Raw genomic sequence first — 26538 nt, 5'->3', positions numbered from 1 at the left:
GTTTTCTTGCGCGATTGTTTCATTCACTTGGGGGACACAACACAACCAAAATACAATTAAAAAAAAAATCAAAAAAAATTATAAATATAAATATACGAATAATAATAAAAGGTGGAAGCAAATGAGGCGAATTATGCCGCTGCGCGCTATAATTTATTTTTACTCCAATCTATAAACAATTTGACGTATCTATTTCCAAAAATACATTTTTGAAAGCGAATTATAAATACAAAAACATAAATAAATAAAAACAATGCGTTTGCCACTTATAACATTTTATTTTTAACTTTTATTTCGCGCGGCGCCTGTCGCCCCTCGCCGTCCAACCTACCAACAACACCACCAGCCCCCCAGCCCGTGTTTGCCAATTTCTAATTCTGTTTATAAATATTTACACTTATAACAATTAAAATTTGTTTTAAAAACCAAAATAAAAGACCTGAATCAATCGTGTTTGTTTGCTAAAGAAACATAAAGAAATATATCATAAAAAGAAATATAACAAAAAAATAAATAAATAATACTTGAACCAATTCAAGTTAAGCAAATACAAATGCAATTTTGTGTACAGCAAATTGTGACAATTTTTTGAGGGACAAATTTAACGATTTATTTTGGAGCGCCGCATCTACAAAAATTTTATTCTATATGCAAATTTTGAGACATTTTTAAATGCAAAAAGAAATAATAAATAAATAATAATAAATAATAATAAATGCAAATGAAACCAAAAAGTAAACAAAACCGAAAACAATTATGACAACATTTTTGCTCAATTAAAAGGCAACTTTTGAGAAATTTGTAAAACATGTAAGTTTCAAATTACATTTTTCTTTTCATTCTATTTAAATTAGCAAATCTTTGGGGATATTTTAAGAAGATATTATATTATTCTCAGGGTTTTATAATTTAGTGACGTTTAAATTAGGCGAGTTACTTCATTTATTCGACGCGCTCTGACGTCATCTCGTCTATCAGCGCGCACTGCAATCAAATTTCTTATAGATATCGCCAGGCACACGCACAACAACAACAACAACAACAAGAGACACCTTTTACTTTTCTTTTTACCTTCTTCTTCTAGTTTCTTTTTTTTTGCATTTAATGCTCAAATGTTTCAAACCCACACAAACATCTGCTCAATTCCAGCCTGTGTGTGCGTGTGCGTGTGTGTGTGTTTGTGTCGACTTTTGCCAAAACTGATAAGCAGCCAATACCATACAGATACATATGAGCACAGAGACATACATCTACTTATGCACACACACACAGCCATGTATATATACATATATATGTGTATATGTATATATGTAGAATCGGCGCTTCCAGCGAAGTTCAAATCCATTTCCACTGCTTCACACGTTATCAGCGCTTCTTTCTTTTGCATGTAGTTCTTATTGCTGCTTATATTGAATAATTGACAAACCGTATGACTTAATGACTGACCGACTGATTGACTATTTGACTGATTGACTGACTTGACGGGCTCTGATAATTGCCCCGTCCGTCTGTTTGTTTGCTGCATTTTTACAGGGCTTTCTTAAATGCCATGCAAAATCTTGCCTCTGACTTTGTTTGCCTTATCAACCCAACGGGACATGAGACATTGCACTTCCAAGTAGTGCCCCAACACTTGGTACACCTATATAAGTAGTAGAAGGGGTCTTTCCTACAGAAGTAAATGCCAGTTCAACTATCATATATACACTTGTTTACACTGTGCAAAAAATGGAGTTTCTTTTTTTTAGACAATGCTGGAAGGAGTTTGCTGTAGCTTGATCTTTGAATTGAGACATTTTTTCGTATAAACTTTGACCTTCAATTGAAATGTCAAGTAAATCTTATTCCTTGAGTCCTCTGCTTATATATAAGTTTAATTGTTTTATTGTACCTTGATTTTCTCTAACATTTATCTCTATAATGTTACACGTCACACTGTTAACGAAACACTGTTAAATGCGTAACATGATGTTAATTTAAAGAAGCTGTTAAACCCTTTTCTGTAAAGATGAAAAAAACATTCTCATCAAATGAATACGTTCAAGTCTATCAAAAAAACGATAAACAAATCGAAACTTTAACTATTAAAAAAAAGGCCCCAAATATTTTCTTAAAATATCTACATTTTTCTCGCTGTGAAGCATATTAAATAATAATCAATAAAAATCATTTTCAATAAGTTATTTAAGCTTGTCCTCCAGATAATGGTCATCGGATACCATTAAAGGCAAGCCTTAATGTTGGGCGGGATGAGGGGAGAGGGGAGGGTTGGGGGGCGGTCACTTGACCAGCTTAGCGGGATTTCACGTACGCAGCACAAAGACAAAACCTTTGCCCTAGGCCACCAGCTGAGCGCTGCTCCTATCAAAGACAACAGCAAAAGAAAATAAAAAAAAAAGGTGGAAATAAAAACTGAAAACGAGCGAAACGAATTCTTGTTATCAATCAATAATTTGGCAAAAAGTTTGAAGTGCGGCTGCCTTTCGACTGATTTTCTTTTTGCTGCTTTATTTTTTTATTTATTTGCTGTCGCTTTTTTTTTTTTTTTTGATAACAAAATTTGCAATCGAATTTTTTTTTCTATCGCTCTACAAATTATTAAGATAAGGCTTGCTGTAGTTGTTGTTGTTGTTGTCGCACTATCTCAAATGAGAGCGAGAGTTTTTGTTCTTATCAAAACGCACTAAAAAGGTGCCCGCACATATATGTATATATATATATACATATATTTATGTATATATGTATATACATATTTGGCAAATTGTTTTTGGGCTCTTTGAGTTTTTATGAATTTGTTGTTGCGATTGTGTCACATTTTAATGATTATTATTATTATTATTATATTTGATCTTATTGTTTTTATTTTTTTTTGTTGCTCTGCATGCTCTTCCGCTTCGAGTCAACTCTCACGCTTGTGTGTGTGTGTGTGTGTGCGTGTGTGTGTGTACAGATAAGATATCATAACATAGCACAGTCTGCAGCAGTCCAATGTTTGTTGGAAACGAGAGGGAGAGGGGGCTTAGCTCTGCAGGGGCTCTGCTTTAGCATAGGACGCGTGTTTGGCAAAAAACAAGAAAGAAAGGAACCTAGACTCTCAGGTGTCTTCTTGTTATCGAAACATTGCTAATGCAATTGAAAAATGTTTGCCAGTTGCAAAATAGATAACGAAACTAAAGTATAGACTATAGATGTAGCGAATCGCTTTCAATTATATTATCTTCTCTTTTCTCTTTTGGCCAAAGTTCTTGTAGCATATTTCTTTTATATTATTATTTATCCCTATTTTTAAAACTATTTGTCCTTACGGACTTATTGATTGATCAACGCACAGCCTAAACCTAAACCTAAATTGTCAAGAAATTTTAACTGTAGTAACCTTAAGTATTGGAGGTTCACGCTAAGACGGGGAAAACCCACCGGCAAGTGTGGAAAAATCGTGGAAAATTAGTATTCAATTTATTTGCTTACCATCCGATAGACCTCAATCTCATTATCCATGATCTTTATTCAAATACATTTGAGGGAAATATTTAGACTGTTAGCGAAAACTAGAGAATATTAAATTCACGAACTCTTTCCGTCTTACATCAAGATATGTGCTTCAGTTTATATATTGAATATATATTTTACCACTCCCTATCATATTTGCGTATATTTTCTTTATATCTAGCTCAAAAGAACCTCTTTTTACAGAGATATAAAAGAAAGTATCTAGACTGCCAGATCTAAGATAATAACTGGCAGGCGCTTAATGTTATCTTGCTCTGCTCTCTAAATATCCACACTGAAGCTCTACAAATTTCTCTTACATCTGATCTCCAATTTCGAAACGGTTTCCATTTCAAATCCAAATCAAAAATGTCATCGAAAGGGCGGAACTAAAATCAAATGTGTTCGCTGCGGCTCAATGGCAGCGGCAACGACGCGTTTCAGGCGCGTTTTAAAACGCGGCGCTGCGCGTGTCGTTAATTAAGTTAAGATTTACGATTCGAACAATGCGTTGATTGGCTCACATTAACACTAACCAGATGCAGACGCAGACCCCAATCCCAAACAGTTGATTAATCTCCGACAGAACGAAAGTGAAATGCGGCAAGCTTTTGGGCGAGAATTTGGTTTGTGATGCGAAGCCAAAAACTGAACTCTATAAAGCCAAAAGCTGAGCCAAGATCAACAAAAATGTATAAAATATTGCTAACTTTTGCGGCAAACGTGTTCATAAATTTGAGTTTATTATTTAATTTTTTTAATTATTATTATTATTTTTTTTATTTTTTTTTGGCGCTGCCATAAAACTGCAATTCATGAAAGGTCTCCGGCAATGTGTGTGCCTGGGTGTGTGTGTGTGTGTGAATGTGATTGTCATGTCAAATGCTGCCGGTGAGCGCTGCGATAGCAGCTTCACAACTGGTTTTCCAACTCGTTCAAAAGTTCATTCATCCAAAATAATACGGAAAAGTTTAAAATTTGCATAAATTACTTGCAGTAAATCGTAACAGCAGCAACAACAACAAATTGTTGCTAATTGCGGGCGATACATTTAATGTTATTAATTTAAGATGCCTCATCGAAAGAAAACCACGAAATTCAAGCAACAAAAAAAGTGAATCACTTGAGCACAACTTTAGTTGCTAATGGAGTGTATATAGGCTTTATATATATATATAAATCATATACTATATAAAAGACACAATATTCATAGAAAGAGAGAGAGAGAGAGAGAGAGAGAGTACATAAATATTGATTTTATTAAACCCAAACAAAAACTTTCAACTTTCAATCAAACACTTTTCAGTTTGCCTCAATTGAAAGTTTGAGAATCGCATAGAAAGGCGTTTAAGCAAAAGGCAAAGCGAGACGCAGCAAAGATCTTTACTTGCCTTAAGGCAACTCTTTCGCATTTCCTCTTTATTATTTGAGCACTTTCTTTGGCCATTTGCCTAATGATCTACAGCTTTGGCTTTGTCCCAGCTACTCTGGCAGCTAACTTTTGGGCCAATTAAAAATGGCGCAAATGTGCGGCCAGCTTCTAATTGCCAGCAAGAACGAGCAGAACAACGGAAAGTCTTGACACACATGCTGCAGCAGCTGCAGCAGGTGCCACAAGCGACGCATCCTTTTTTGCTGTCTGCAGAAATCGCGTCTCTAATTTCCTTCCTTCCTTTCTTTTGTCTGGCTGTTGGTTTCGCTGTCTTATTGTGGGCTGTGCTCAAGTGCGGCTGACCCAGTCAAGCGGCAAGCGGCAAGCTGCAACACCGCAACTGTTTAATTGTTGCAGCAACAAACTGTGTTAAGTTTTGACCCCGGGCCAGAACACTTTTTCGCACTTGCCACCGCCTGTGTCCGGGTTGATTAGCTCACGTGCCGCCTGCCTGCAATTAGTCACTGTTAGCACTTGTGCAACCTAGCCTAGCTTTACTTTTTTGTTGTTGTTGTTAGTTTTTTGGTTAACAAAACAAACCCACACACACACACCCTATACACCTATACACCTACACACACACAAGCGCATTCCTGTGACGTGCTATTTTGATTTATTGCTGCCTAGTTTTTTTCTTTCTCGTTTTTTCCGCCTCTTGAGCACTTTTTTTTCTTTTGGCAATCTAATCGCTTGGCCAGCAGCTAAGTGGCAAGCGGCAGCAGCAGCCGCAGCAAATGCAGATTTTGATAAGGCCACCGCATTGATAAGAAGCAGCAGCAGCAGCTGCGCCAAAGCCAAAGACAAATAAATAAAATCGAATAGCAAAAAAAAAACTATAGCAAAATATATTGCTTAAACAATGGAACTAAATACTTGAAGTAGCTAAGAGTTGGCATATTTTAGGCGAGAAATATATTAAATAAATAATCAACTATACCCTATTATACCCTTATAGAGGGTATTATAATTGTGTCATGAAATGTTGAACGCATAAATGGAGACATATGCAAACCCCATAAAGTATATATAAATTCCTGATAAGCATAATTTCAGCCGACTAGATATAGTCATGTTCGTCTATCCACCCGCTCGTCCGTCCGCCCCTCCTTCTGTCCCTCCGTCTGTCTGTGTGCGAACTTGTCTCTCAGCTGGATCGGACTACTATATCATATAGCGGCCATAGGAACGATTGGTCGAAAGGTAGATTCTTATTTTTTTTATCGCAATAATAATAATAATCATAATAAGTAGTAGTAATAATGCAATTATTAATTTTAATGATAAATATGTAATCTAAGAGAACTATCTTATTTAACTTGTTAGCGTCAAGAGCGTGAGTTTTTTATTTCTTAGATAACAAAAATTTAAATGATATGCTCTAGTGCTCTAGGTTCCGATTTCTTGTTTTTCATTTATATATTTCTTTAAATATTTTATTTATTAAACAGCTTGTCTTTAGTTCCATGAATTCGCCAATTTTCCAATTCGAATTTCTGTTATATTTGCTAAATTTGCATATTTTAAATAAATTGCATTCCTATATATATATTTTTGTTATCAAATTAAATGCAAATACAAATATAATAGAAATATAATTCACATTTGCAAATCAGCAAATAAAATCAATAATTGCAAATTAAGGATCTATTCGATACATTCACATTCCCAACTGACGCGCAAAAGTATGCTATAAATTTGTAATTCAAGCGCATGATGAGCTGAGCGCGCGTGTGTGTGTGTGCGCGCGCGTGTGTGTCTCTGTCTGTATTAGTATCTTTGATGTTGTATCCGTGTGTTGAGCTCGTGTTGCATTCGCTTTGTTTATTAAATTTCAAATATTTACATGGAAATTCGATTCGAATCGCACATTTTAATTAATGCATTTAATAAGCTGCTTATTTCACACACACACACACACACACACACACAACTAGACACACGCGTGTTGGTTGAATGCTTTAATTGCTAGCTGCCCCCCAAATGCCCGCCCCTCGACCCTGCCGCCCTTCCTCCCTGCCTTGGCACACGCTGGCCTGTCCAACCGCTAAGCAGCTTCAATTATTCATGTTTTTGTGCTTTTATGTGACGCATTTCTCTCCGTTGTTGCTCTTGTTGTTGTTGTTGTTGTTGTTGTTGTTGCTGTGGTTGTTGCTCTTGTTGTTGCTGTGGTTGTTGTTGCTGCTGCTGCTGCTGCTTGGGGCTTCGATGCGGGTCCTTATCGCGCTCGGAGGTTGAGCTTCGATTTATTGCGTTTAGTTTCATTTTTATTTGTGTTTTATTTTTTTTTTTTCTTTGTTTATCGTACGCCCTTTCACTAAAAATATGAACTGAGTAACATTTGACGCTCTTTGCGTCTGACCATAGCTCAGCGGTTAATGCCTTATAAAGGTACCCATATCAATGCCGCCTTTGTTTATGCCCACAAGAGATCAGCATTAAGCACAGCACATCAATATTTGAGTTCATAGAGTTTGCCTGATTAGTGTAAATATTTGTCGTTGGCCCCAAAAACGGATTATGCGTTCAATTTTCTACAGTTTTTAATTGGAAAGAAAACTTTTTGTTTGTCAACTAAATATATTTTTATTGATTGGGCTTAGAGAGTTTTCTCTTTGATTAGGCAAAATATAGTTCTCTTTTTAAAACTAAGTTTAAGTTAGTTAATCTATAAATATGTTAGTCTTTTTCTCATTCTCTTGTATCCTCTTTCTGTTGGCACGTGTCAAACTCTAAAGATTACAGTAGACACCATAAGTATATGCCTTATCAAATACTTATTCGATTTGCTTATAGGCATTATGCATATGTATTTATATATATATTAATGCCTTCTCAAATAGTTCTCTTTACTCAAATCTACGATTTAGTTTTAAAGAAACTTTTACCTTAAATTTGCCCACGTCTCGTTTTCAACTTTTATGTTTTCACCTGTCCTATGCCACACTAATTATGTTTTTTAATTGCTTTCAGTTAGCTGGAAATATTTGCCAGTAAACAAGTTTCTATGCCCACGCTCACGTGGGCGTCCACAATTGTCTGGCACTGTGTGCAACGTTGCGTATGCGTAATATGCATTTGCAAAAAGCGACTCTATCTGACTAATAGTCGTAGAACCCGCTGCCCAACAGCTACAATGACTAAGTCGAAGCTTTTATTCGCAACTAAGTGGTCAGCTTCTATTGTACTCAGTATATTATACTATATATATGTATATGGTATATGTATTGCATTTATCAGCTCAGATCGTCGCGTCATCTGCACATTATCAACAGAGTATCGATTCATTGGCACACAAAAACTCGTTCGTCTTCCAAACTTTTGGTATATCTCTTGGTTCAATAATGAAATATACAAAACGCACGCACGTTCCACATAATCATTGTCGTATTGGGGTTTTTTATTTTTTTCGTTTTTTTCGGGTAGTAGTAGTCCTGTGCCCCTATTTGGTTGTACGTCAAGGTTGCCGCACGTGGAGTTCACTTTCATGCCCCAAAAGCCCGGGCCCAAGCCCACAATAACAAAATTTTTCACCCCAGCTGGCTGGCCAGGGTTGAAAGCTGAAACATATTGCGTAGGTCGTCGTTGTCGTTATTGTTGTTCTTGTTGTTCTTGTTGTTGTTGTTGCTGCGTGAGGCTTGCTCATTTCTAAGCAAACGTTGCCTTGGCAGCCGCTTTCTCCTGGCCGGAGGACAAACAAGCCAAGCAAGCTGGCGACAAAAGGACAAACGACAGCCGGGACGAAGCGGAGCAATTGAAATTCATCTGCCTCGATTTCCGGCACTCGCACTCGGAAATTTGCGCTTTCCCGCCGTGCCAGCTCCAGCGTGGCGAGCAACAAGAATTGCCATGTTTACACAGCCAGACGCACAAAAAAACACACACACACACGCACACACACACTCGCACACGCACACACATTGCCGTGTATCGACTACTGGAGACTGCTCTTGAGATGTTGCTCGCGTTTTGTGACACGTGCCTTGCCAGTAGCCGCAGGCGTCTCTTGTATTTTATATCCTGTAGTTGAGTGCCACAAAAAATGGGTATATTAAGGAGTGTGTGCCAAAAATAAACTATGTGCTTAAAAATAACAACTGTCAATTGCAGAGAACAGCACGCCATTTGGCAACAGCGTGGCAATGTTAATAGACAGACAGCTTTAAATTTTTTATTACTATACGAACTTTAACAGATCATGGAAATGTTCGTTAAAGTAGACTTTTAACATAATAGTGCAGAACAGAATGAACAACTGCTAGTAACAGCATGTTATTTGCTTAACAGTAGAGTATGACAGTTTATGGTAATGTTTGTAAGAGTGCACAGCTAACATAACAGTACGAGCAAATGATGTTGGGACATTGCCATCTGCTTAACAGTGGAGTAAAATAGATCATAGCAATGTAAGCGTGCGCAGTTAACATAACGGTGCAAAACAGAACGAACCAATGATGTTAAGAGCATGTCATCTGCTTAACAGTAGAGTATGATAGTTTATCTCATGTTAATAACAGCTAGCGCTTTGCTTTAACTTTAACAGTTTCAGCATATGTAATTAACAGCTCAACAGCAGACAATTCACATGTTAGTAACAACTGTTAGTAAGTTTTTAAATAATGTTAAAATGAATGAAAGCCTTTAATATGATCGAGTTTTATCTCAAGAGAATCTCAGATCTTATCCTTATCTGCAGGCAACACAATTTTCATGATGTTTCTTATGCGAATAGTTGGCAAATTTTAAAGCATTATAAAAAATAAATAATTTTGTACTATATTATATTACTTTACAAAGCGTAAAGCTTTTGATTGTTTACTTTTTTTATTTCTGCTCTTAAAAGAAAATCAAAAAGTTTTCAATTTTCACTTTAGTTCCTAGCTTTGTCGTCCTTTGATAAATAAATAAGTTAAAGAACGTGTGTTGCGTGGACAGCCTACTGATTGCGTGTGTCTATGAGTGTGTGTGTGTGTGTCTTTATGTAAGTGTGTGTGTGTGTGACACCTGAAGGACATCAAAGCGTGCGCAGGCTAATCACGCGTGAGAGTTTGTCCAGCGAGCCACGTATAATAAAGGCCGAAGGCTAACGCCAAGTTAAAAAAAAAAAGTAATAGAAAAAAAAACCTAATAAAGGATATGCAATGGTCAATGAGCTTGCCGCCAGAACGCAGCAGCAGCAGCAGCAGCAGCCGATAAATTAATTCAAGTAATCTGCCTAATAGGGACACACACACTCACACACCCGAACACGCCCATAAAATGGGTCAGCGGGCTGGACCCAAATATTGGTCTCGGCGGCGGTGCATTGAACTTTCGGCACGTGGCCAATGAAGCGTCAACAAGTTGTGCGCCCGCCTGTCTGCTCGACCAGGCGAACCTTTTGAAGTCAGCGACCAAGTGGGTTAAATCCGAGTTAGGCTCAATGCTGGCTACTCGCTGGCCGCCATAGTTGATGTTCACCTGTTCACCTGTTTATATATGCATATTAATTTGCCTCTTCTTTCTCTCTTTGCAGATACCTGAGAATACACTTTATACTGCAACAAATATATATTTATTTAACATACAACAAAACAATCACAAGAGCAAACAATAAATAAATAAATAAAAACAAACAAACAAACAAAACAAACATTTTGCCGTTTCGAGAAGCCGTCCAGCAGTTATATACAGAGCCAACTATATATATATAGAGAGAGCGCGTTATATGTATATCAAATATGCCCAACGTTTGCCAGAGCAACAACAAGGAGTAAGGCAACTGCTGCCTTACATTTAAGCCAACAACAACAACAACAACAGCAACAACAACAACAACAGCAGCGGCAACAGGAAGTTAAACAACAACAGCAACAGCAAAAAGGAAATATTATTATTGTCAACAGCATTTGGGCGTATCAAATCGAAATCTGTTGCCATGGGTCGCAAAAAAATTCAGATATCACGCATCACCGATGAACGCAATCGACAGGTGAGTCAAACGCTGCGTATACTTAATATTAAAGTAATTAAAGCTCAGCTTTAACTAGCTGCAATCGGAAACTTTCTCAGCTGTCTCATTTGAAAAGTCAATTCCAGACTTGATATGCGCCTTTAACTGCTTCTTAATTGCTCTATGAACTAGTTCAAAAAATTTGACGCGCTACAGTTCCTTAATCAGGTGAACTTATTTGTCTCGCTTTAACTAGTTCCAATCAGAAACTTACTCAGCTCTTTTGCTCATTTCAAAGTTAGTCTAAAGCTTAATATATTCCCTAAACTGTTTCATAACTGTTCTATGAACTAGTTCTGAGCATTTGACGCGCTACAGTTCCTTACATAAACTCTGTAACAATATTTTGTAGCTTAGTTTTGAGCTTAAGCAGATTAACTTATTCATCTCGCTTTAACTAGTTCCAATAGGAAACTTTCTTAGCTCTTTTGATCATTTCTTAATCAGTTCCACACTTGACATGTTCCTTTACCTATTTCTAAACAGTTCTATGAACTTGTTGAAAGCATTTAGCACCTATTTTATGCAGCTTTTAACTTAATTAGAACCAGATCAAGCTCATTTTATGAACAAGTTTATATCGAACAGTCACATTAACTGCCTGTTGGCTGCCTGGTAGCCCTGTTGCTTTGATTCAAATGAACCACTCGCCCATGATGTGCGTGACCGGGCGGCTGGCACTCGTCCGTGCAAAGGACATTTGTGGCATCGTAAAGGTTAATGCCTAACCAAGTCGTAAACGCGTCATAACTGGCTGCCTCGATAGCCAACAACAAGAACAGCTTGCCCCTCTGGCCTTGACTTGGCCATAATCGATTCATTACCAATCGCAGTTCGTGGTAGACTGTAAAGCTAGCCTCTAATTACATTTGGCATAAATATTTGAACAGCCAATTCCGAACAATTTTGTTAACTTATATTTTTATTTTTACTAACCAATCCTCTCTCTCTTTCTCCATCTCGCTCGCTGTGTCTTTTCTCCGCAGGTGACCTTCAACAAGCGCAAGTTCGGCGTCATGAAGAAGGCCTACGAGCTGTCCGTGCTGTGCGACTGCGAAATAGCGCTGATCATCTTCTCGTCCAGCAATAAGCTCTATCAGTATGCCAGCACCGATATGGATCGTGTGCTGCTCAAATACACCGAATACAATGAGCCGCACGAGTCGCTGACCAACAAGAATATCATTGAGGTGAGTTACTCGACACTCGCTACTTACTATTCGATACTAGTTACTCGCTACTCGTTACTGGCTACTCGTCAGTCTCTACTCGCTATGGATACTCGTTACGCGCTACTCGCTACGCGTCAGTCTCAACTCGCTATTGATACTCGCTACTCGTCAGTCTCTACTCGCTATTGACACTCGTTACTCGCTACTCGTTTCGCGTTACTCGGTACTTGCTGTTCGATAATTGTTACTCGCTACTCGTCAGTCTTTACTCGCTATTGATACTCGCTACTCGTCAGTCTCTACTCGCTATTGATACTCGTTACTCGCTACTCGTTTCGCGTTACTCGGTACTTGCTGTTCGATAATCGTTATTCGCTACTCGTCAGTCTTTACTCGCTATTGATACTCTTTACTCGCTCCTCGCTACTAACTATTCAATACTCATCACTCGCTACTCGTCAGCCTTAACTCGCTACTCGTAGCGGGCTACTCTTCAGTATTTACTCGCTATAAGCGCACTCGTAGGTTATCGTTATCGATATTTATCGCGCGGCGCTTGCATAAAATTATTAAATGTCAAGTGAGCTGTGAAAAGCGCAGCAGCCACGCGGAAAATACAAACAAAGCAATAAACAAAACAACAACAACAACGACTACAACAATTAAAACAACAACAAACAACAACAATAGCTATGCAACTGAGCAACAAAACGTTTCGTTTGGGCCCTAACAACAAAGAAATTATAAGGCAAAGGGCCAAGCGGAAGCGGATGGTGACGGTGGCGCGGGCGCGGGCGGGGGCGGGGTTGAAGGAGACGCCAATGTATTTTGCATTTCTAATGCGGACATTGTCGCTGTTCTTGTTGTTGCTGTTGTTGTTGTTGCTGTTGTTGTTGCTGTCTTTTGTTTGCTGCCTTTTAAATTGTTTTGTAATGTTAATGCCGTGCAGAGCATTTCAGCGTAGACAAGATTTACATAATTTAGCACATCAACAGAGCGGCGACGTGTCAAGTGCCAAGTGCGCACGCCGCCATCGCCCCTCGCCCCAGCCCCAGCCCAGGCACGGCCAATTACGAGTACTTGTCACCCCCCCTTCGCCACGCCCCTGCACACATCATACACAATTTCTCTTACACAAACTGACTCTCTTTCTCTTTCTCTGGTTGTCATTTGCAGAAGGAGAACAAAAACGGCGTCATGTCACCGGATTCACCCGAAGCGGAGGCCGACTATACGCTCACCCCGCGCACCGAAGCCAAATACAATAAGATCGACGAGGAATTTCAGAATATGATGCAGCGCAACCAAATGGCTATTGGCAGTGTTACGGGGGGCGGCGGTGGCGGCGGCGGCGGCGGCGGCGGAGGTGGCGGCGGCGGTGGAGGTGCACCGAATCGAGCCATGCCAAATACAAGCTATACGATGCCAGTATCGGTGCCAGTGCCGGGCTCCTACGGTGAGAATCTGCTGCAGGCCAGCCCACAAATGTCCCACACAAACATCAGCCCACGTCCATCGAGTTCGGAGACGGATTCAGGTGGGATGTCCTTAATAAGTTAGTACAGTGTCTCGGGTGCACAATTTTCATTTATTTCTATTTCTGTTGCTGTTTCACGTTTTGAGTTAACGAGTTACTCGTTACTCGTTAAACGCTACTCGCTACTCGTTACTCGTTAATCGCAACTCGTTACTCGTTACCCGTTACTCGTTAATCGCTACTCGCTAATACTTATTATTTTGTTTCTGTTTTGTGACTTGTATTTTGTTTCTCTTACACCAGACCCCCCCTTCCCTCGTTTCGAAGAGCAGTTTAACCATTTAATTAACCTTTAAACTCGTTACTTATTGCATGCACAACTCGTCGTTTAGGCAGCTAATTTCGACTTAACAATACAGTCTCGACTATTTGAGAATTTCTTACTTTATCTAATCTCTAACATTGCCTGCAATTTGTTGTTTTTGTTGTTGATTTCAAAGTGTTTTGTTATTGTTTTTTTGTTTTTTTTTTTTTTGGAGATAAACTGATTAAAACCTTTGCATATATTCTTATATATTTCATACATTAGTCTATCCATCGGGTACCATGTTGGAGATGTCAAACGGTTATCCACATTCACATTCGCCGCTTGTGGGATCACCCAGTCCAGGTCCCAGTCCTGGCATAGGTGGGCATAATGACAATATTCATATTACAATCAAGGGTCCCAAACACACACACACACACACACACACACTCAAACACACTCACACACACTCATAGACACACTCTCACATAACCCATCCAATTAGCTGAGTTTTAGTCCAGTCTGATTTAACTGTGTTACACGCCCCTCTACTCCCTAATCGACACATAATCATAGACGGATTCAATACCAGCCAGGGCCAACTCCTACGAAACGTACTAAACAATTAAAATCCCATTTTTGCAGCGCATCATTTGCCCATTAAGCAACAATCGCCGGGCAGCCAGAATGGAAGAGCTTCCAATTTGCGTGTCGTCATACCGCCCACCATAGCGCCGAATATGTCGGCGACCACGGACGATGTCGCCTATGCAGATGTAAGTTCACCTATTTAAGCGTTGTCTACATATCGTAAGAAATATTTAAGAAGGTGAAGAGTTCGTTTGGGCATTCGAGAAGATATTTTATAGAGGTATTCCCAAGTTTGGGTATTTGTCGCAACTTGACAGGCTCGAAGTTTACTTTTCTTGCTATGCAACACTTTACAACACTATACAAAATTAAAGCATATTACATTGGAACTCTACTATAGAATGCTTTCGTTTAGCAGCACAATTTTTAAATAGAATGCTTACGTTTTGTAACGCTATGAAATATGAGATCAACCTTAAGAATGAAGTCGTTATACTCTGAAAAATTCCCTTTGAGACATTTCTTTAGGATGCAGTCGTTATACAACACTGAACAATATCATATAATTTGTTTTTATAAAAGCGTGCTTTTCGTTTACAACACTATAAAGTTAAGGAGAACAATTATGTGGCAATAGATAGTGCTGGGGCCAAATCGATATATTCATGAATAAAACTGAGATATATTTGGTAAATTTGCAGCAGCGCCAGAGCCAGACGTCGCTGAATACGCCGGTGGTGACGCTGCAGACACCGATGCCGCCGCTGGCGAGCTACTCGTTTGGGGCGCAGGACTTTTCGCAATCGGGTGCGATGAGCGCGGACATATTGGGCCTGCCGCAGTGGCATCAGGGTCTCGTGCAGCACACTAGGTGGGTAGTCCAGGCCCCGAGCCCGGCGAATAGCAGCAGCAGCAGCCCCAGCAGGCAAACACTTAACGGCGACCAACATCATAATCTGCCTTGCAGTCTATCCCATCTGGCTGTCTCGAATAGCACACCGCCGCCCGCCACCTCACCCGGCTCCATCAAGGTCAAATCGGAGCCGCAATCGCCGCCACGTGATCTCTCCGCCAGCGGCGGCGGCGGCGGCGGCGGCGGTGGCAGCGGTGGCAGCGGCGGCGGTGGCGGCCATCAGCATAATAGCAACGTCTCGACGGGCAGCGGTTCAAGCAGCAGCAGCAACAGCAGCAATGTCTCAACAACGGGCGGCGTCCTGACCGCCATCAATGCCATCACACAGCTGGGCGGCGCCGGCGTCTTGACAGCCAGCGGCGGCGGCGGCGTGGGTGGTGGGACAAACGGCAGCGCCGATCAGGCCACAAATCTGAGCGTTCTAAGTCATTCGCAACAGCATCTGGTCATGCCCAATTCGCGGCCCTCGTCCACCGGCCACATAACACCGACTCCAGGTATGTCCAAATTCAACTATTACCAAACTTTCTCTCTGTCAGCTTTTTTCCGCAGCGAAGTTTCGCTTGCAAATTAAAAGAAAAAAACAAAATTTATATTTCTACTAATTTAGAGCCAATCTTTTTGTGAATTGTGTTTTTTTGCGGCATGTCTTTTAATGCTATCTAAAAAAAAATTTAAAAAAAATGTAAATCTTGTGCCTGGCTCAAGCGGCGAATGCGCAATGTTACGCATACGCCGCATGAGCCGGCATTGCAGCCGAACTATTGATCGATTTCTCTGTACTCTCTTGCTGCTGCCACCAAATTTCTTGTTCGTTTTGATTAACCAACAATTAACAACAACAACTATATGACAATTTTTAGGGCATGATAAGTATGAAGGATATCAGTACCGCGCGCTTATGGGACATAATCCTAGATGGAATTTTGCCGGTAAATTGGCCAAAACACACAAACAAAATGCATAAGAAAACGATATAAACATTCAAACACACACGCACATACACACACACACACATATATTCAAACCGTTTGACATGCATTGCTCACACATGTAAAATCGAGAGCTGATGGGCATTCGATAACCAAAATCGATAAGAGTAATCGATGCCTCCCCAGCAAATGTTAAGCAAAGTCCATAGGTCCAATAGTAAAATTATTCACAAATTTATTGGCTATCAATCAACTTTTGTCAGCTATCGATAATAATTAATCGATTAATGTCTTAATTAATCGATTATGTATTTTCCTAATAATTTTACGCTCTTTATCGATTGTTTATCAGCTCTGACACGCACACACACACGCTCACACACACATACTGCCAGCAAAGTCTGTCTATCATTTTATGATTTTGCAATACGTTTCACCAACGACCGAATCTCAACTCTAGCAAATTTCTTTACTTTTACAACACTGAAAATTGAAATGCCCAAATAACTAACCAAAGCCTGAATTGTTGTTTTGATTTCTTCACTAACCGCTAGTTGAACGGAATCTAATATTTGCGCTCATTTAACACGCACACACACACATGCTCACACACACACACACACACGCTAACCGCAAGTTGCCAGGCGTTGAATGCCATTGCGTCTGGCCCTAAAAAGCCCGCCCGCCCGCTGTCCGCCCGTGCCACACACATTTACAGTCTGTGCAGCTCGAACTAATAGTTTAACAGATTTTATTATCTTGAACGCAGGTGCGCCCAGCAGCGAGCAGGATGTGCGCCTAGCAGCAGTTGCTGTGCAGCAGCAACAACAGCAGCAACAACAGCAGCAACAACAACAACAGCAGCAGCAGCAGCAGCAGCAACAACAACAACAACAACAGCAGCAGCAACATCAGCAGCAACAACAGCAACAGTTAAGCGACTACGATGCGCCCAATCACAAAAGGCCAAGAATATCTGGCGGCTGGGGCACATAGCCGGCACGTGGCGCTGCTTCAAGCAACTATAAGCTACAGCCACAACAACAGCAACAACAACAGCAACATCACAACAGCAACAAGAAGCCAGTCAGCAACAATAACAACAGCAGCTGCGACAATGATCTGGTCATGATGCCGCCGCCGCCGCGCAAGGAACGCACATTTCTCAATGTGTCCAGCTATGGGCGTGGCAGCGGCTACGACTGCTACAATCAGCAGCTGGCCGTCGGCTATGCCCCAGAGCAACATCAGGCGCAGTAGCGACAACAGCAGCAGAGCACATTAATCGTTTCCAGAGCCGTGCAATAGTTTTGAGTAGTCAGCTGGAAGCGACAAGTTTTGTTATTGGTTTTAAATTTTAAGCGAAAAAACAAGTGACAGTGTCATATCTACAATTATTGTCTAACTTATAGTTACATATACACACACACATATATATATGTATATGTGTAAATAGTTATAATTTGAAATTAACTATACAGAAACACACATACGCCCATATATAAAAATAAAATGAAATTATGTGTAAGTTTTGTGCGCAAGCCGTAGCTAGTTAATTAAACCATAAAAAATTATATAAATTAATAATTAAAGAAGCAGCAGAAAGGAAGGTTTTGCAGGCACTTGGTTAGTTGTTAGCGTGTGTTGAGCTGATTTAGTTTAATTCAATTTAATGTTAACTTTAAGTCAACAACAACAACAACAACTCACACACACACACACACACACACACACACAACATGCGTTTATGTTTGTACATATGCCCACAATATATACATACACACACACACATTTTGGTTCAATAAGTTTTAAAACTACAAAAACAAAATTGAATTAAAAATTAATTAAAATTAAAAGATACGTAATGCATGCAAGTCATCTGATATGATATATAAGGAATATATATATATATATATAACTATGAGAGGGTCAAGTTTTACAAACTAAGCACGCAATTGTAAAATCCGCCTGAAAGTAAAGAAAACACACACACACTCCCACACACACACACACACACACGTGAAAATGTACTCAACACCATTTATTTTGTATTTTGTCCATAATTTCGTTTCCTAATTAAAGTGCAATTTATGTTTATGATTAAACCAGTTTTTTACACACACACACAACGCTTGGCAAAATGCAATTGATTAAATATATATATTTATATATATATATTTTATTTAATGCAACGACTCAGTTTAATTTAGGTTTTAAAATATAATTTCTAATTTAAATGTAGCTCTAAGTCTTAGTGGGAGCGTGTGCGCAAGTAATTGAAAGAATACTTGATTTAATTAATTGATTGTAATTGTAATAATTTCGGTTTAAGCAACGCGTCTCCTCCCTTATTCGATAGACTTTATATATTCTCTTTCAATTCTAAGCAAAACGAAGTCATAATTTGTAATTAACTTAAACGTGAATTTTTCTGTTCGATTTGAAGCGTTCTATTCAAATTGTTGCGCCTTAAGTTTCATTTTGTATTTTTACATTTACGAATTACAATTTCAAATGCAGTTTGTAAAACATCAACAACAACAACTACAACAACTACAACTACAACAACAACAACAACAACTCAAAACACAAAATATAATTTAAATAAAATGATTATAAACAATTTCAGTTGCTGTTTATTGGTTTTTCCTCTCCTCTTGTTTTTGTTTTGTTTCTTATTGTTTAAACAGCTAGCAGTAAATGTGTGGGCGTGGCTGTGTACATGTCAATTGCCCATTTTTTTGTTTTTATTTAAATAAATGCATAAATATGCACACTTTAAAGGTAAACGCGCTCTGTAAATATTTGCGCTAACACAATATGACCTGTTGCACTTTATACAGCCAATTGTAAAAATCGAAAGCAAACAAAAAAAAATGCGAGAAAAAAAGTGAAAAAAAAAATTAAAAACCATATGCAAATAATTTAACAGTACTTCTATTTGTATGCTGTGTACTGTAACAGCTGTGCATACTTTATATAGCGCGAAATTAACGATCCGAATGCACAACAAATGAACACAAACAATAAACATTTACACTTTACAGGTTTCCCAAAGATGAAGAACAAACAAGCTTTACATATATATATATATATACGAAATAAAACTGAGCTATCTATGTGTGTGTACATAGGTATATAGACATATGTGTATATATATAAGATAAAGTAGCCAGAGGCTACATATTTTCTAGCAATATACCGAGAAGATGATAATTAAGGTAATTTATTAACTGCAAGGGTATTCAACATTTGCAGCATCCCCTTAATAGGCGGGAGAAACCAATTTGTCCGAGTTCTTTAGATGACATTTTTGAAATATCTTGATGAAGTTGTCTTCAGTCTAAATTTAATAAACATTCAAAAGCGAATTCCGACAAATTGATCATAAATAATTTCAAAAAGTTTCCCTACCCTAGTAAGAAATACAAAAGCTTGGATAGCAACTCCCTTGTTCGTAAACAATGGTCGAAACATACTTAAAAGTACTCGAAAGTACTAATAGCAGTACTTGAAAGTACTCAAAAGTACTTACAATTAATTTACCAAGTACAGTGAGTGTTGAATGTAGTGTTACAATTAAATATGTGTACCTCTTTTATGTTAACCCGGAAAAAAAATGATTTTATCTTATAATTTGCAATGAACTTTTCCAAATTTCCCCTAGATTTGGTTGTTTTACAATTTTCGGTTAAATGTAAATAAAATCCTGGTAAATGAAACTTCACTCTGTAGTGTGTTGCCTTAAAAACAGTGCCTCTTAAATGAACAAAAAAGAAAAACATAAATGTTGAACAGCGATCACTTGCTGAAAATGTAACCAAAAAAAATATAAAAATATATATACTGAAAAAAAAAATAAAACAGAAAACTTGATGGTGAAAAATATTTCAATACAGGTGTTAATTGTGCTATTTAAACAAATTGAATGTAGTTAATGCAAACGTAAACAAATTGAATTAAACCTAAGCTTTAAAACTAATAAAATTAAATTTATGAAACTTGAACAAAACGGATGACTCAAGAAGAAGAGCAGCACATCATGTACAAAAAACAAACAAACAGACAAAATACACAATTGGCTTAAATATAATTGGCATAAAAAAAGTTTTGAATACTTTAAGAGATCATACATATATACACACATATATATATACATATACGATTATTTTACTATGAGGAGGTCGGAGCAGTGCACTATATAGCTGGCGATTTTATGGTCACAGGGACCACAACATAACAAAAGGAAGAATAAATAAATAAAATGGAATGATATATTTGTGAAAGGCAGCATCTGTGTAAACTGGTTCTCGAGATAGATGTATTTAGTATAGAATGTTAAAAGTATGCACTGTTGTGTGGGAATTTATGTGGCACCTGAATACAGATCATAAAAAAACTCTAGTAGAAATTTAAGCAAATGCGTGTTAAACGGCAAAAGACTTTATGCATTCAATATACCCATTTACAGAGAAAACATTGCGCACCTGCACTTTATCGATTCAATTGAGTCAATTTATGAATCACAACTATGCTAGATGAAATATAGATACTATAATTTGTTGTCACTTGTGTTCTTATTATCATAATATTCAATGTTGTTAATGTTATATGTTAGTTTCGATGTGACAGACACCTCTCGTCTAAGTATTTGTGTTAACAATGAAATATATATCGTGGTTCCATTCGTTGCAATTCGTTGTCCAGATAATCAATCATTGAAGAGCCCGCAAAAGCACAAACTATGAAATTATACGTACAGATTCAATTAGATAAAGTTTAAACAAGAAATTAAGCTATGATTGGGTACCAGAAAAAAGCGTTTAAAAGTTTATAAAACCTTTAGAGCGCTGTCTTAAAACAAATTAGAAAAACAACAAAAAAAATAAGGCGAAATGAATATGTTTAAATTATACAAATTAAGTGATATGCATGTAGTTAAGTTATCTATGTAAATGCGCTCCAAATCGATATTACATAATATATATATATATATATATATACATATATATAATAACCATCGATGTATTTCTGTTCAAATAACTTACAACTGATTCGTAAGTGTAATTACGTTTAGGCAAAAAGAACAAAAAATTAAGTTACCATTTTGGTGAAAAACATCAATGATAAACTAACTAATGATAAATTCAATGAAAAATAATAATGATATATATATATATTATACTATGTAAACAAGTTTTATCCGTGCACTGAATATATGAAAGGTTTTGAAAAATTGATTGTGGAATAAACATTTACCTATTAAGTTGATGTTTTAAACAAAAGTAGAAACTTTTAAATAAAAAAAAACCTTTTTGGCAACTGAATTTCACTAACTTTTTCACACTTCATTTATTGCAAACTTTCTCTTTGAACTTACGCAATTAATTACATATTTTTAAAAATAATTTCCGAGCAATTTTGAATTTAGTATCTTTTGTTTTTATATGAATTACAAACTAGTCAAATGCAATTGTGGTACAACTTATAAAATTGCTACGCTTCTCTCTCTTTACAGATAGATGGGATTACATGCCATTGTAGGCGGGTCCGCCGCCACCCTCGGGCACCACCCAATTGATATTCTGCTTGGGATCCTTGATATCACAGGTTTTGCAGTGTATGCAGTTTTGTGCATTGATTTGCAGCCTCATATTGCCGCCCTCCTCGTTGGGCACATACTCGTAAACGCCTGCGGGGCAGAAACGCTGTTCGGGTCCCTCGTAGAGGGCCAGATTGTGATCGACGGGTATGCGATCGTCCTTGAGCGTCAAATGTGCTGGCTGATCACCCTCGTGATTGGTGCCGGTCAGCGCCACCGAAGAGAGCAAATCAAAGGTGATTTTACCATCTGGCTTGGGGTAAACAATGCGCTGGCTAACATTGGCGGGCTGCAGCGTTTCGTGATCCTGCGGGCCATGAGTCAACGTCCAGGGCTCGCGACCGCCCATAAAGATGGAGAAACCACTCAACACAAGGCCGCCATAGAGACCCAAGGGGTTGTGGAAGGACGGATGCACATTGCGCACCTTGTACAAATCCTTCCAAACAAACGATTCCTTAATTCTATAATAGGAAATATATTCGAATTCAGGTAAGCTATAAAGTTAGATATTGCTAACTCACTTGTCCGCATAGCTGATGGGCTCCACGCCAGCTGTTGTCTGCGTGCCCTCATTGATAGCCTCCAGTGCGCTCTCAGCAGCCAGCATGCCGCTCTTCATGGCATAGTGTGAGCCTTTGATGCGTGGCACGTTAAGGAAGCCCGCACTGCAGCCCACCAAACAGCCGCCTGGGAAGGACAGCTTCTTGGGCAAACTCTGGAAACCGCCCTCGTTAATGGCACGTGCACCATAGCCAATGCGAGTGGCGCCCTCGAATACATGGCGCACTTTGGGATGCGTCTTAAAGCGCTGGAACTCCTGGAAGGGACTGATCCACGGGTTCTTGTAATTCAAACCAACAACAAACCCAACTGCGATGGTGGGCGTGGGTTCGTTCAGATGGTACAGAAAAGAGCCACCATAGGTAAAGCGATCCAGGGGCCAGCCAATTGAGTGCTCCACTAGACCAGGTCTGAGGGTACGATTGGGGTTACGTCAATTGTTCATTTTGTGTGCTATTTGTTGAAGACTCACTGATGCAGCTCGGGAGCGATCTCCCACACCTCCTTCAGTCCAATGCCGTATGTTTGCGGCTCGCTGCCCACATTAAGTCCAAACTGTTGCATAATCTGCTTGGATAGATGGCCACGACAGCCCTCGGCAAAGATTGTAGTCTTCGCGTGCAGTTCCATGCCACGTGCAAAGGTTTCCTTTGGCGCTCCGCTCTTGGCAATGCCCACATCATTCGTGGCAATGCCTTTCACGCTGCCATCCTCATGGAACAGCACCTCAGAGGCAGCGCAGCCGGGATAAATCTCAACGCCCAAAGCCTCCGCCTGGTCGCCCAGCCATTTGACCAAGTGACCCAGCCGCACAACATAATTGCCATGATTGTCCATGGGCCAGCCCTTGAAAACGGGTATCGAAAAGCGACCCGTTTCAGTGAGGAAAGAGAATGTGTCCTTGGTGACAGGCGTGTTCAATGGCGCGCCCTGCTCCTGCCAGTCGGGTATGAGCTCATTCAACGAGATCGGATCGATGACAGCGCCGGAAAGTATGTGACCGCCCGCCTCAGCGGCTTTTTCCACAACGCACACGCGTACCTCCTGCCGAACAAGAAGAAGAAATTAAGAATCGTATGGTTCGCACAGCTGCGAATTCTTCGCTCACCTGATTCTTTTCAGCAGCCAGCTGCTTCGCACGTATGGCAGCCGACATGCCGGCTGGTCCACCGCCCACGATGACGATGTCCACTTCCTCGACGCAACGCTCCATGTCCACATCCTTCCATCTCTCGTCCTTTTCGCGCGGATTCAGAGTGTAGTGCGTGGTAATCTTTGGATATTTCGCTGCCTCCGAAACGCTGCGCACAAAGGCGGGCGTAAAGAGCTTGTGAACTGGGCGTAGTTAAGAAATTATGCGACAGTTAATCAAACTCAAGCTGCATAAGCTGATAAGAGCTCTGATAAGAAGCACAACAAGAACAAAAGCAGGAACGGTCTGAGGACTTTACAACTCGATGACCAGCTAATATTATATAAATTGACCAAGTGCTTTATCACTGCGCCTATATTTAATTAATGTCTTTTGTCTCGCATCTCAATCATTTTCATTATGTAATCTCCGAATTGTTTGTTGTTGTCTTTTGAGATCGGTTGACAGGTTTTTGGTTGAAACTCACCTCTGTGGATTTTCAGCAGGGCCGACATAATCGCTTTTATGGCCAGCAAAGTTTAATTGAAAAATCTATAATGCACAAAGGGAATTTTATTTATTTATATTGTTATGTAGATAGGAAACAAAAACAATAAATGCCGCCGCCGCCAACAAAGCAACAAGTTGGACTTTAGACTTGCTGACTGATGCGGCGGCTACAGTTCAATTAATGTATATAAATACGTTATATTTTGTCCAAAGATCTTGATTTGTTCCTCACAGTTGAGATTTCGTTGTGGTAATAAGGCCTCTGCAAATTGAATACGGAATAAAACAAACGCGAGGTTCAGAGGCAGCGCAAACAGAAGCCAACCGCAACATTCAGCTGTTTTAGCTAGAGGTGAGCGCGTGTCGTGATTGGGCACGAACGGACGGCGTATTTACCGGCTGTGCCAAACCACTTTGCTTTATATAAAGTAAATATATCTATCTAGATTCATCCAATGATATCATGACAAATTTATATGTATACTTCCCAAATAATTGACTATGTTGCATATTCACATGAAACATACATTCAATGTTGCACCGTGTTGGCAAAATCCGGCACGAGCTCATCTCCAGCTAAAACTTGTTGATGCAGCGTTGCCACATCGCGAGCAGCTGGTGCGCGACAAAAACAATTGTTGCACGCAGCAGTGTTTGCCGTATTGGCCACCGCACAACAGATGGCGCCAGCTACAAATCGCTTAGTTTAAATTTGAATTGTTAAGGTCAATGGCAATGCCAGCTTAAATTTAAATTCGAAACAACGCAAAACGATAAACCCAACAATAGTTAGCGAGTAGTCTTTATTTAAAAGATTGTTCACAACATTTCAATGCATTTAGGGAAGTACATTTAATATTTTGAATTTATTTTGAATGCGATATTACACTTAAGTATGTGCTTTGGTGTATGTGTGCGTGTATGTGTATGACCTTTGGTTAGAGTTTTCTAAATTTTATTTTTTTTTGGTTTTTCTTATGATCAGATCAAAGCGTGGTGAATTTTTAATCCAGCCCCATTAAAAATTCAAATTACAGTTGTCTTTTTTTTTGTTTTTAAATTTCTTCTGCAATATCTATAATGCGTTTAAGTACATATATAGTTTTAAGTACAATTATCATAGTGTTCAATTTTGGCCAATTTATATTTACAGTGTGATGTGCGCGGGCGAATCTATGGCTCATAGAACTGCTCCACGCTGGCTTCGTCCAAGTTGTTCTGCTCTGCGCTGCTCTTCAGCTGCTGCCGCTCCTCCTGTGGCTGCCTCTGCCCGCCCTGCTGCTGCTGCCCCTCATGCTGCTGCTCTTGCTGCTGGTGCTTGTTGAATAGCATCGAGATGGCCTTGTCCGTGGGATTGCTCTCGTCGGCTGGCTGCTGCTTGCCATCGGCAGTTGTCAATTTGTTTAGCTGCAGCTGGGCTTTGGTCAATTTGGCTGGTCCACCTGATCTCTTGCCAAAGCGCATGAAATTCGAGTCCATTTTGCCATTACGCTCAAATTCTGTGGGCGCGGAGCGGCCGAAGCGCATGAAATTGTCCGGGCGACCGAAACGCATGAAATCCTGCTTGGGACTGCGCAGCTCCTCGTGGAAGTTCAGGTTCCTGCCAAAGCGCATAAAGTTATCGGAGCGCCCGAAGCGCATGAAATCCTGGCTGGGATCGCGTCCAAACCGCATAAAGTCCGAGGGTGCACGCCCGAAGCGCATAAAGTCCGAAGGGGCACGCCCGAAACGCATGAAATCCTGCTTGGGATCGCGTCCATAGCGATCCATGGCGGCGCGCTTGACCGCCTCATAGTAGCCGGGTCCGGTTGCCTGAGGCAGCTGCTCCGCCTGCCGCTTGCCAAAGTGCATGAAATTGTCCTGCAGAGACTTGCGCTTCATCTCGTAGTCCGGATCGTACTTGAAGTTCTGTTTGCGCGCTTGCTTCTGGAAGCGCAACACCACCGAATTCTTGGCATAGTCTATGCCAATGGCCGAGATCGGATAGCGGAACTCCAGTTCGGTTTGCTGCTCGGCATTGGGATTGGGATCGGTACTCATCAGTCCATCCAGCAGATCCGACTCAGCCGTGGCGGCTCTCGAATTGGGCTCCTCCGCAGCTTCCAGCAGCAAGTTCTCATTGTAGCTGGATGGCGTCTCGATAATCTCGCTGTGGATGGCCGATTGCATCTGGTAGAGAGCCAGCAGGAACATCAGTGCTATGCCCATGATTGAAGGTGCTGCGAGAGAGAGAAAAAGAGAGAGAGAGAGAGAGAGGGAGAGAACATAATTATGAGGTGTTCACTAAATCACTTGGCGCATTATCTATTACAAGTTTTAATCACATTAACGCCCTCGTGGCCAAAGCAATGAACGCATTCATTTTACTTAGCTGGCAGCAACAACGACAACAACATGGGCAAAAAGCAGGCAGCACCAGCAGCAGCTA

The 26538-nt window shown here is 39.8% G+C and overlaps 3 protein-coding genes across 6 annotated transcripts in view; 1 reads left to right on the top strand and 2 right to left on the bottom strand.

Moving 5' to 3' along the window:
• Mef2 (myocyte enhancer factor 2) overlaps positions 1 to 21313 on the top strand; it is a 65228-nt gene extending 43915 nt beyond the window's left edge. The window contains exons 5-12 of one of the 3 annotated variants that reach the window (XM_064687857.1): positions 10434 to 10889; positions 11897 to 12100; positions 13259 to 13637; positions 14512 to 14642; positions 15159 to 15328; positions 15425 to 15867; positions 16234 to 16302; positions 17051 to 21313. In XM_064687857.1, coding sequence (XP_064543927.1) covers positions 10836 to 10889; positions 11897 to 12100; positions 13259 to 13637; positions 14512 to 14642; positions 15159 to 15328; positions 15425 to 15867; positions 16234 to 16302; positions 17051 to 17298 — 1698 coding nt within the window. In that variant the 5' untranslated portion in view covers positions 10434 to 10835 and the 3' untranslated portion in view covers positions 17299 to 21313. Of the gene's footprint in view, positions 1 to 10433; positions 10890 to 11896; positions 12101 to 13258; positions 13638 to 14148; positions 14248 to 14511; positions 14643 to 15158; positions 15868 to 16233; positions 16303 to 16856; positions 16904 to 17050 lie in introns of those variants that run through there. The other 2 variants (XM_064687855.1, XM_064687856.1) reach the window with 2 other exon arrangements.
• A 316-nt stretch (positions 21314 to 21629) lies between these two features.
• Etf-QO (electron transfer flavoprotein-ubiquinone oxidoreductase) lies at positions 21630 to 24470 on the bottom strand. 2 transcript variants are annotated; one of them, XM_064687859.1, is made up of 6 exons: positions 24343 to 24470; positions 24088 to 24152; positions 23577 to 23803; positions 22941 to 23512; positions 22429 to 22878; positions 21630 to 22368 (listed from the first exon to the last, which is right to left on the bottom strand). In XM_064687859.1, exons 2-6 carry the CDS (start codon positions 24113 to 24115, stop codon positions 21831 to 21833), a joined length of 1815 nt encoding a protein of 604 aa, XP_064543929.1. In that variant the 5' UTR covers positions 24116 to 24152; positions 24343 to 24470; the 3' UTR covers positions 21630 to 21830. The 2 variants fall into 2 exon arrangements, with proteins under 2 accessions (XP_064543929.1, XP_064543930.1); XM_064687860.1 differs by having other exon boundaries at positions 24306 to 24450.
• Positions 24471 to 24896: 426 nt separating this feature from the next.
• FMRFa (FMRFamide) lies at positions 24897 to 26325 on the bottom strand. Its single transcript, XM_064687681.1, has one exon. The coding sequence runs from the start codon at positions 26316 to 26318 to the stop codon at positions 25284 to 25286; it is 1035 nt and encodes a 344-aa protein (XP_064543751.1). The 5' UTR covers positions 26319 to 26325; the 3' UTR covers positions 24897 to 25283.
• Positions 26326 to 26538: the final 213 nt, after the last annotated feature.

The sequence above is a fragment of the Drosophila montana genome, unplaced genomic scaffold (genome assembly GCF_035044405.1).
Source record: "Drosophila montana isolate Dmon_TW-CO22-7 unplaced genomic scaffold, ASM3504440v1 contig_3200_1, whole genome shotgun sequence".
Lineage (NCBI taxonomy): Eukaryota > Metazoa > Arthropoda > Insecta > Diptera > Drosophilidae > Drosophila > Drosophila montana.
Note: the sequence above shows the minus strand (reverse complement) of the source record. Positions and strands in the feature narration are given on the sequence as shown.

Coding starts and splice junctions, on each gene's coding strand:
- Etf-QO (XM_064687859.1), bottom strand. CDS start 24,115: ATGTCGGCCCTGCTGAAAATCCACAGAG. Junction 23,804..24,087: donor CCTGCTGAAAATCCACAGAG/GTGAGTTTCAAC, acceptor AACTACGCCCAG/TTCACAAGCTCTTTACGCCC. Junction 23,513..23,576: donor TGGCTGCTGAAAAGAATCAG/GTGAGCGAAGAA, acceptor CTTGTTCGGCAG/GAGGTACGCGTGTGCGTTGT.
- FMRFa (XM_064687681.1), bottom strand. CDS start 26,318: ATGGGCATAGCACTGATGTTCCTGCTGGCTCTCTACCAGATGCAATCG.